We start from the raw sequence: 11,785 nt of genomic DNA on the forward strand, positions 1-11,785 counted from the left end.
AAAATATTAATATTTCTTATAACTTTAACCTGATAGAAACCTTTGCACTTTTTTTTTTTTTTTGGTAATTTCTTCTCACTTGGTTAGTATTCAAAGGCTCTATTATGGAATCGTTCAAGCCACTGCTTGTAATACAGCATATTAATATATTCATTTTCTCTATCTAGTAGCAGTTTTCCATTCCAATTTCCTTTATCTGACTTCTGTATGATTTATTCTGATGATAAAATGCCCTCCTCTTTCATAGAGTTTAATTCATTCATGACTCTTAAAATTCATATCTTCACATTAAATACGCTGGCAAGTTTGCTCATGTCAGATTGGTCCCTTCCCCCTCTAGTTTTCAGTAACCCATCTGAAGACGCTTCCTCAAATTTCCTTCTCTTTAACAGTTTTAATTTAATTCAGATCTTTTGTAAAATAACTTTTAGGAACAATAATTGTTTCACACATGAAAAAGCTCCTGACACAGCATGATATTAATTTTCTTTAGCTGCATGCTTCTTAGCAATTCTGGAACCAGTTTACAGTACATACCTACAATACTCATAATACAGTGTCTCAACATTCTCTGGAACAGCAATGTTTTCTCAGTGCTGAATGAGGCCCCGTAAGAACAATAACAGCATTTGGAGTCTGAAGGTACCATAAACTGTTCATTTCCACAATACGTCACAGCTTCTGATCTCTGCACCAACCCTGATGTTCCACTAGTTTACCTTGCCAAAAGATGCTCATTTTTGGTATTTTGACTTTACAACTCGCAAACAAGCAACAGCCTTCGGTAAATTGTCTTAATGGATGCATTGCTTCTAAACTCATGGCTTATTTAACTCTATCTAGTTTTGACTTCTAACCTTCAAGTCTTACTTATGCAAGGATTAAATAAGTTTTTGGACTCTTAAAGCAGGCCCAGAAATTCCTACAACCGTCCCTTGGTGAGTATTTGATCCACAGGATACCCATACTCACACAGCATCTTCCTGCTTGACCCAAAACTCCTTCCTCCAGGAACAGTTTTGCTTTTGCAAGGCTGAAGGCCTCTGGGGGCATGGATGGATGTGCTCTGCATCAGCACATCGCACTGTGAAGACCCCCTTTACAAAAGATCATTGTACCTGCTTATTTTTGAAGGATGGCCAAAAGAGGAGGTGAATCTAAATGTGCTGCCGATCCTTTACATAGTATCTGAGACATAAGAACTGCATCACCCTGAAGAATGAAGTCTGGGTTCAAAGCCTTACTCAGTGTAAGAAAGTTAAACCCTGGTGGCCTACATCCCATGAAAATGCACTTTCACTCCTTCTTGAAGCCAGAAGCAGGGGAAGAACAGGAGGGGGTTAGTCTGACTGCTGCTGGTTAAGCCAACTCCTCCTCTTAGAACATTCAGATTTGGGTTGTAGTCCCAAGACACATGAATAGTTAACAGACTCACCATCAGCTTTTCCTGCAGGTATGTTTTAAAAGAAAACATTTGAATACGGGTTTGGTTCTCTAGGGGAAAAATAAGTAGCTGCAATCAGGATATTCCGGACTCAAGGTTCTGTGTCAATGGAGGTCCATCCAGGCTTAAGCTCCTTACCATCCAGAGACAATAGAAGATGTCAGACACCATCTGGCTGCCAATGTTTTCTACAGTCTTGCCTAACACAACTCACCACCTTGTCTGCATCCCTTATGGGGCTCCTCACTGTCCCCATGGAGCACTGAGGAAAGCCAGACACCTCTCTCTGGGTGCCTGCGGGCAGACATCAGCCCCGCGTGACTGGAGCTGGCTGTGAGCTTTGCCCTGGCTAACCACCACACCGCTTCTTCGTGTGGGTACTGCTCACAGATCACAGTCCAGTCAACTTTTAATTTGGGCAAACTCAGCACACTGAGCTTTCATGGTATGTCACTATATGTCATTTTACAAAACTTGAACACCTCTTGATCCTGTTTTCTGCAATCTTTCTTACGCTCCAGCACCTTTTCCAAAATACTGCGGTAACAGCCTCTGAGATCATGCGTACAGCTGTCCTAGCTCCCTCACCTCTCTCAGACACTCTGCTTGTATTCAGGGATTTCACTGGTTGCCCCAAATACAGTATTAGGTTAGAAGTTTTAAGCAACCATTCATCACCTTCTTTTTAGGTTGACTTCACACCAGGATGCAATAAAACTGCCTTGAGCCTGCTAATATCCAGCCTAATAACAACTTCCGGACAAGGCGTGGCGTCATTGACAAGAAGGAAGATTTTAAATTGCATTAGAAGCCAGCTCATGCTAGTCTTTGAATTAGCTCCTCATGTACCCCAGGAAACCGGTTTGAGAACTGGGATGGCCAGTGGCAGGCAGGGGACCGATACAGCTAAAGAAAGCGCATGAGCCACTTCAGAAGATATGTTCCAAGTTCCTCCCCAGGTCTTTTGCCTTTTATTCTCCAATTCAGGTATTACATTTCCACTGGTTTCCACCAGGATTGTGCATGCACCTTGACAGGTTCACAGAAGTTCCACGATACAGAGTTTCACAACTGGGACAGGTCCCTACAATCGGGACAGCAGGGTGACAAAACAGATTCTGGAGAACTTCCCACTGAATAGGATGGAGAGAACATAATTACCACATCGTAGCACTACAATGCCTCATAAACATAGAATAGACTAGATCCATTTACCACAAAAATCACAGAAAGTAACTGATCAAAGAATATCTCTTTTATGTAAAATATACATTTGTAAGATAGAATTTTAATACAACTTTTATACTTATTGATGTTGGGTTTGCAACACTGAATTAAAAAAAAAAAAAAAAAACCAAAATAGTCTTGCTGCCAGAATTTTATTTCTCATAATACTTATAGTTTGAGGTAACAATGAAAGAAGACTGTGTGCTGTGAACAAAGTCAGTGATGTTTGTCTGCAGTCACATTTCTCTTACCAAAGTGAAAAGTAAACTTAAGACTTGGCATGTACACTAGAACTCATACAAATATCGGTCATGGCAAACTAAGAAAGCAAGGACTTATACAAACCTACTCTGTTCATATTTGTGACCTTTGCAAAATATACCATTATTATGACAGAAGTCAAGACAGATGTAGATACATCACTATCATTATTAAGTGTGTGTCTTTGTATGATCCACAGCACAGCTTACTGCAGGAACCAGGAAGAATACACACAGGGGTGTGGGTCTTTGCATGGAGCCTTAGCAATGATGACTTGAATTCAGCTTTCTTTGATATAGATAAAAACTGATATTCCATGCACACACGTTTTATTTACAGCTGACTCATCAACAGTGACTAGTCACCCCTTCCTCTGGCAGCAGTAATTACGAGCAGTCTTTAATCTTCTTTAACAAGCTCTACTTCCCGTGTAAAGTCGCAGTGACCTCCTCAAGGTGCGAGTTGTTTATCAGGGCCCATTCAGCAGCAGCAGTCTCTTTCCAGTACAGTCCTTGGTATGGCTAAATTCCATTGTCCCTTTTTCAGCAGTCAAAAATCCATGATAAATTCTGTACAACACTGTAGTTAATATAACAGCAGCACCAGATATTATATTAATTCCTTTGCTAAAAGCTGTTTGCAATTATCTCTCTATTGACAATATTTTACCAAAACTAAATCAATGTACATCTCTAAATATCAGAAATGTATACTTTGATAAATACAATATTGTACAAGAATTCTGACATGCAGGTCATGCTATTGGGCTAGGCTATATACAGAAGAACATGTCACATAGTCAACAACAAGTTATATTTCTTTTCCTAACAAAAAATAAAACATGACAATCAGGGATTATTCAACAATCTCAAGGATCTCTTAAGATTTGGGTTGTTATCATCTTCCCCATGTAGTTCTAAAACTCTATGGTTTAGGGTAATTTGTCCTCACCAGCCAAGAACATAAAATCTGCCTTTGCATTTGTCCTGTTGCATAAACAGAGGTTAATATTCAATGAAAAAGCCACTAGAGGAGATACAGTTTCAAAACTGTAATGAATGCTGGTTGCTAGGAGGAACATTGACGCAAATAGGCAACCGGTCAGTACTGTAAAGCCGCTACCAAATCCCACTCGAAAAATCTTCAGAGTGCTCACATGAGTTAGTCTAGATGATACTAACTTGCACTTGAAAAATATATATATATATGTATCTATACACATAAGGATAGTCCATATGAAAAAAAATGAAAAAAGGAGAAAAATGTCCTCAGCTAACCTTAAAAGAGGGGGGCATTTTAACAGTATCTCTGTGCTTTATGGAGACAGATGGAAAATACAGTAGACAGGTTGCAAAACAGACAGACAAACAACATATAGGACAAAGCACCTCAAAAAACATTGACTGAAGAAATTTTTGAAGCTCGTGAGCCAGAGGTATAAGGCTGGTCAAAACCCCGACTTGAAAACTACTACCCTCTTACAGTGGTACAAAAAAGCCCCCAATAATCTTCTCGATTTTACTTGGTACTCAGCCTCTGAAAATGTTGAAGAACCCTGGAGTAGAGAAATTACTACAGTACCAAACAGCACTTGCTAGCTTAAAATTGCAAGTCTGGATGGCGTTTACCTTTCTTGCATGTTTTGTGCCTTCCCCAAGCCATTAAGAAAGAGATCTGGCTTCTGCTTGCGTGTAACCAGTAATGACAACCTCTTTGCAGTTATCTGTGTGCAAACAACCGGAGACATTCAGAACTCTGATACAGCAATCCAGTACCAAAGTAAGTTAATCACAAAGTAAAGCCATTTATAAACAAGTAGATCGTTAAAAAATAAAGGAAAAGGTTAAACAAAGAAAAACAATCCCACATGCAGACCAGTTTATCAGTGCTGTCATTTCAGCAGGATGGTACAATGAGAGAACAAACATCCAGAGCCCTCTGTGGTCTCCACGATCGGCAACACTGCTTGTCAGGTGATGGAGACAGGATGGTCCATGCAAATGAGCAGACCCAAGTCACATTGTGTGCAACCAAGACACGATTCCAGACATCTTCAGGATGGATTAGAGTCACAAGAAATGGAGGTTCAATGGAGTGACTGATAATTAGTTGGAAGCACATTATTTTAAGTAAATCTCCCTGAAAATATGCTTATTTATTGAATATACTGGCCAACGGCATCCACTACCTGTCCTTTTATTGCCACAGGAAAGTAGGACAACATAGTAGATAAAAGGAGAAGCGCTACCTTAGGTAATCTTAGAAGCCAAGATAAAAATCTTCAGCTACCCAAGTGGCATTTCATACTACTGACAGTTATATCATGCAGGAGTTATACCATATTTGTGGAGCCTATGGTTAATGCTACATTTATTTCCCATATGTGGTAAACAGTATTTGAATTAATACTATGTAGCCGATTGATGCCATCTGGTTTACAAGATGGAAGGGATGGGAGACCGAGAGCGCCTTAGAGGACAAGGTGAGCTGTAGGGTGATGTTACTGGAGACAGTCGCAGAGCATTGCCTGTCAAGCCAGCTATGTTGTTTAAGCTTCGAGATTTTTCGTAGCCTTGTATGAGAAAATGCACAGACATCAGTTGAATTCAGCCAAAAAACCAGACAAAGACAAACAATACAATGTAATGTAATCCAAGGAGCTATCTGGGACTCAGAAAGAATTTGCCTGCAAAAGAACTCAATGCTGAGACACATTACTACCAAAATATATTAGTAAATAAATCTATTTACAAATTAATGCAGCTGTTCCTTCCCAGAAAATTAAACAGACCATCACACGAGAGGTCTGACCTGCTCTTCCACATCCCATCTTGCACTCAGTGCCGCTCTTTTGGCTTCAGCAGAGTTGCACAGTGTGCAAGATACAGCATCTCAACCGGGTTACTGGGTGAGCTATCTGGTTAACCATAATGAAAAACCCATGAAGACAAACTATAAAACCTATTAGAGTTATATAATCTCTGCTAAACCAAATTAATAATAAAGGATGAATTTTCTTTAAAAATAAATAAAACAAAAACCAGATAAAATTGCATACAGTATCTGTAAATCACTTCTGCAGAGGATTGAATGATAATACGGGAAAGAAGCTCCATCTTCAGAAATATTAACCCTAAGACTTTGTGTCTAATATTAAAGTATAATAAGGTAGCAGAGTTTGACATATTTGCCACCTGACTGGCAAAATTAAAACACCATATTTGTGCTCGTTCTCCAGCTGACTCAAATGAAATAAATGGTATTAATCCACATAAGCAAATAGTAAATAATTAATCATTAAACAAGGCAACCACATAACGCTTCACAATTTGGAGGGAACATTGCACTTGCAGACATTTTTGTTCTCATACACCGTGAGCTTTAGCTACCTACTTTTAGCTACATATAGATTATTTTCACCATGTAGAGGGTATGCTGTAAAATGTCAGAAAAGCCCTACTATTCACTGCCTCACTATCTTCGTGCTCAGGTATTTTCAATAGCACCTGAATAATCCCGCTTATGAGGAAAAGGATCAGCCCATCGGTCTGGAGAGAGGTATCAAAAAAGAAATACAGTGAAGATGAAGCCGGACAGGACCTCACTCCTCAAGTACACAGATACATGCTTCACTGCAAGCATGAAGAGTCCTGTTGATTTCAATGGCACTACCTATTTCCTTGAAGACAGGTATGTGTCTAAGCATTGCCAGGTTAAGACATTCAGGTATAAATTGCTTATAGTTCAATACTGAGACTTTTCCCACAGAAACTATAAAACGTCAATGACAATACAGCTAAACATTACACAGGATGCCACCAGGCATTTTTTTTTTCTTACTGAACCAGCTACTGGCTCGAATTCCAGATCTCCAGATAACAGGCAGTTAACAAGCGGTTGTTAGCATCTTCAGGAAAAACTACAGCTTAGGTTCTCCCCTAACAACAATTAACATATTTCTTACCTTCTGAGAATTGCATACGATACTACACTATACTTAAAGCAAATGTATAACCTCATGTCTGCTAAAACTTTGTACAATGTTATCTCCAGATTGCAAGGGCAGGCTAGACTGGGATGCTTCACAGACTCCTGATACATTTCAAAAACAGCCTCCAGTTTCTGAGTTTCTATCAGTATTTACACAGATTAGAAAGAATCATGTTTGAAATGGGAATAGAAGGGAAGCATAATGCTGGTGTATATCTTTAAACTCCCCTGTAAACATAAAGCTTACAAAAAAAAAATAAAAATCAGGTAGCTTTTTTTTTTTAAACACAGAAACTAGGAAATTATCTTTTTAAAATATTTTTCCTGCTATTTTTCTAATGACAAAAGCAAAGAATTGATAGAGGAGATGATAAAGATGATAAAGAAAACAGGAACTCCTAAAAAATGAAAACCAGATACACAAGATGAATAGAGATAGAGGCAAGATCCAAAATCAGTGTTTTCCAGGTATTTCAGTAGGATTTGGATCAGCTCTGATTCAGTATCATCTTAGAGATGGAGATAAGGTGCTAATGCAAAAAAGCTCAGAATAAATGATCATTGAACACAACCGAGACCCATCCAAGGAATGAACCAAACAAGAAGGATGTACCAAAAGAAAGAAAGGGAAAAAATAAAATGAAAAAGCAACAGACTTGATGTGTGAATTAAATTCAAGTATTCAAAATCGTTTGGATGCTACTTGAAGATATTTTCTTTTTATGAGCTAACTTCCCTACTCTGTATAAAATAAACTTCAAAGCCAGTGGCTAAAACATTTCAGCGTAGACTAAAGTTATCATCAGAGCCAATCAAAGAGCACATTTCTCATTGAGAAACTGTCAGTTCTGAACTCAAGCCCCATTTTTTCTAGTAAAAACCATGAAACAATGTTCTCATGAATCTAGATTTTGAAATCAAAATGTTCTTGGGGTCTCAGTATAAAATATATTCTGTTGTTATATGAATATGTCTTTAGTAGCTAATGGACAACTTCTTTTATTACTTCTGATCTGTTCTAGTTATGGTTGCTGCCAAGTGAACAGCACTCAAATGTTCATACTAACATTTCTAAAAGTGAAGAACCTTGTCTTGCAAGATGCCGTGGCAATCTGCCTTATTCAGGTATTCCTGACCTCCTCAAAAGACTGGACCCTTTTCATCAGAGATACTGTAAATAATCCTAGTTGTTGAGAAGACAGTAAGAGATATACACTCAGTGGAGAATGTCCTAAATCAGTGCAAAACCATGTTTGCAATGAAGTCCCATTTAATCTAAGCATTATATATAGGAATATGCAAAACACAGGAGCATAGGAGACAGTCACACTCTTTACAAATACCATACACATCAACCCCTCGTTGTATATCTGCTTCCACAGGTTCAACCTACTGAGCTCATACTTTTGAAATGTAAAAAGAGCCTTTGCAGAAAAACCCAAGACAAGTCTTTTAGTGTCTATGGCTGGCTAGGACAGCCACGTTTGCTGTACACAAGGCAAGTTAAAAAAAAAACCCAAAACAACAAAAAGGCAGAAAAATCTTAGCCAAAAATGTCCAGTGCCACATGGCTACTGCAGACGAGCTCTGAGGTGAATGACTGCAAATCAGCACTCAGGAACACGATACCTGTTGGAACAATACAATTTGCCAAGAAACCAAAGCAATTCCAATCTAAGGAAATGGCAAGACTACCACTGGCATTGCAGATTTGTGGTCTGTGACCCGAGGCTGGGTTTACAGACACAGCCAGCTGTGGCCTGATGGCATAGATCCACCATCAGTCGCCTGGGTGATACATATAATGACAGAAGGATTTGCAAACTCTGCCTGGGGAACCCAATCCCACTGAACAGTGAGTAATCAGATTTGAAGAGGTTGAATAACTAGAAAGGCATTTTTAGCACCTCGGAAGATCAAACATTGTTTATTGTAGTTGAATTCTGGCTGGGGTAACCACCTTTTAGTATTAGTGGTGTGCTACAAAGAGGAAGTATTTTGTGGCATTTTAAACTCAAACCTTTCTTTGAAATAAATCTAACTAGCATCTCATATGATATGCTTTGTTGTGCTCAGAACAAAGATGTTGCTTACTTCTGACATTTCAACCTTTTAAGTGTAATTTATTCAGCTGTAATTTTTACTAAGTTATTAAATGCAGACCACAGTTATTAAATAATTAATTTGTCTTTTAGAATGACAAATGGTATTGAGTGATGAGTGGTCGGATGAGCAAGGTCTGAATTGCAAGCTTTTCCATTAAAGGTAACAGACAAATGAAGACACAAGTGAAATGAGGGTCCAACATCAAGCACATTTTGTGAAGACTAAAGGAGATGAGTGTTTCTAAAAGAAAAACAAGAAAAGAATGTCTAGGAATAAAGAAAAAAGTTACATTGTGAGTACAGTCTTTCCTCTAAGAGCATTGTGCACAACATTTTACTCTAAGCTTGCTTTTCACAAGCACATTGCTGAGTGACCTTTTAGGATCTAATAAAAGAAGTCCATACCTTTCCTGATCCCTCCATCAGTAGCACACGTGTAATCACCTGTTGTCAGTAGGAAACATGTTCCCCCTCTTCTGTTTTTGTCTCTGGTACTAGAGCGTCTGATGGGAGGGAGCCTTTCACCAGGTGAGAGTGGCTGCTCACTTCCTGCACTGTCTTCACCTGATAACACTGGTTAAAGCACCATGCCCATTTACAGACAATAATGAATGAGGAAATGAGACATCACAAAGAGCTTACGCTGAATGCTGGATATTCCCATCACTCAAAAATAGTTATAAGGTAAAATCATTAGAAGAGAACAAGATTGCAATTCACCATTAATCAGTACAAAATGGCAAAAAGTATATTTTTTATTCAAGAACAAATGAGCTTTTGACTTTTCTGTCCTTTTAAATCTCATATAAAATTCTACTAAACTAACATGAAATAAGAAATAATCAAAACAAGGCTCTGTTAGTTGCCTATTATGGACTGTGACTTTTCGAAGTACGGTCAGCCTTGGATATTTCAAACAAGTATTTACTATTTTGGCTATCCTTTTTGCTAAAGAAGAGGTTGTGTTAGTCATTTTTGCTTAGAATATGTTGTTTAGCACATTTTAAAGACAACCCTTCCCCCAGAAGGGTTAAATTTTCAACATTTGATACTAAAACCTGTTTGATAACATATTTAGCTTTCATTTCTATACTTAGCACACTTGCACTGCTGGTCATCATAAGTACCCAACATTAAATGCTGTCTTTGGTCTGTGTAGTTTATTTTGTCAAACAACAAAACTCTTACCTCTCCTGATTTGGCACTCCCAAAGGACTCTCTTTTAAAATTATCTACTATTTCAGACTCAGGCCACACTTCAAGAAAAAAAAATCTCTGCTCAGTACAGCACATAACAGGCAAATGGCACGTTATTGACTTCAGCTTTACCTTTGCATTTAAACCTGAGCACGTGTTTTTCTGAACTGGTAATGCAAAGGGCTATATTCAGCCTTGAAGTTTTGCGCAGAATTGCTAGTGACTCTGATAGCATTCTCTACCAGAAATAAAGCTACTGTGCACGATGTGAGTGGTGGCACTACGGAAGAGAAAGTTAACACTTTAAAATGGGTCCTTTTTGCCTACCTGCTTTCTCTCTAACTTCAAAGATCATAGCACCTTGTAAATAAAGCTGCAGACACAGAAAAGTGTCTCTTTGCTCTGATCACACTGAGCCTCCTCCATTCCGGAATACCTTTAGTAGGACTTGATGGCAGGAAAAAGCTGTTATCATTAACACTTTAAAGATGTTGTCTGAAAGTGGGTATCAGTCAAAGCACTGTAAAACTAACTATATTCCACCCTCAGTGTGAGTCCTTTCAAGGGTTTCCATCCTCTTAGATATATTTAGGATGTTCAAAAAGCTGTGTTAACTTTGTCTGTGAACACTCACTCAGAGACTGAACCCAAGCTTCTTTGAACATAAATGCTATTCAGTAACAGAGCAACAGACTAAAGATGGATATTGTTCAGAGACCGATTTTCCAGACTCTTATTTGGCAAAAATAAATTTCAATTGCTGAATGACACCAATCATGGGTGGTTTTGCTCGTATTTAGCAGCATTTCAACAGGAGCCTAATGACTGGTATGTGAGCTTTGTAATCAGATTGTGCTTGGCTTAAGAATAGATACATTCAAGAAACAAACAAAAAAATCCTTACTGCTAAAAAATTTGTTTCAATTATACTGAGAGATAAAATTTAATCTTTAATTTGAAGTAGGAAGGAATACGGGACAGTGGCTTGGAGGGGCAGAGGCTGTCATTTGATATGCATTTTCACAGCAATTAGCACAAAATACTCCTTTAGCCATCATGTGGAACTCTAACAAATAAGGTAATATAAATCATAAAAATCAACACTAATAACGATGATGTCACTAAGGGCTGTCACTTTCATTTTTCTTGACAAACTTTACATCAGCTATGCTATTATCATTCAATTAATAGTAAATATCATGCAACGTCTCATCTAACACAGACGAAGGAGGTTCTTCTAGCCAGGGAAGCGGAATGCCAAATGGAAAGAAAGCTAGAAAGACAGTTTATTCTTATTTCCTTTGAGTGCTGGGCTTTTGATGTAAAGCACCTGCTCCTTTTAAATGACTGCTTCTTTGTAGTATCTTGCTTAACAGGCCACGATGTGGCACAGGCAAAGCTGACACAAGAGACAGACACTGAGGCAAAACACCATGGAGTCCAACAGGGTGGGACACGGTGGCTGCTCAAATAGTCACAGTCATGCAGAAAAACAAGAAACATCCATACGACGCAACAAACAACAGGCAAAAGAAAAGGTTGATATCATCAGCAGGACAGA

The 11,785-nt window shown here is 38.5% G+C and overlaps 1 protein-coding gene across 1 annotated transcript in view; it reads right to left on the bottom strand.

Moving 5' to 3' along the window:
* Positions 1-2,922: 2,922 nt before the first annotated feature.
* Positions 2,923-11,785, bottom strand: part of KCNC2 (potassium voltage-gated channel, Shaw-related subfamily, member 2) — a gene marked incomplete at its 5' end in the record, with an annotated part of 102,179 nt that continues 93,316 nt past the window's right edge. Inside the window, 3 exons of the mRNA XM_009891415.1 lie at positions 2,923-3,511; positions 4,561-4,655; positions 9,433-9,600. Coding sequence (XP_009889717.1) covers positions 4,594-4,655; positions 9,433-9,600 — 230 coding nt within the window. The remainder of the gene's footprint in view (positions 3,512-4,560; positions 4,656-9,432; positions 9,601-11,785) is intronic.

This window comes from Charadrius vociferus, unplaced genomic scaffold (assembly GCF_000708025.1).
Source record: "Charadrius vociferus isolate BGI_N301 unplaced genomic scaffold, ASM70802v2 scaffold379, whole genome shotgun sequence".
Taxonomy (NCBI): domain Eukaryota; kingdom Metazoa; phylum Chordata; class Aves; order Charadriiformes; family Charadriidae; genus Charadrius; species Charadrius vociferus.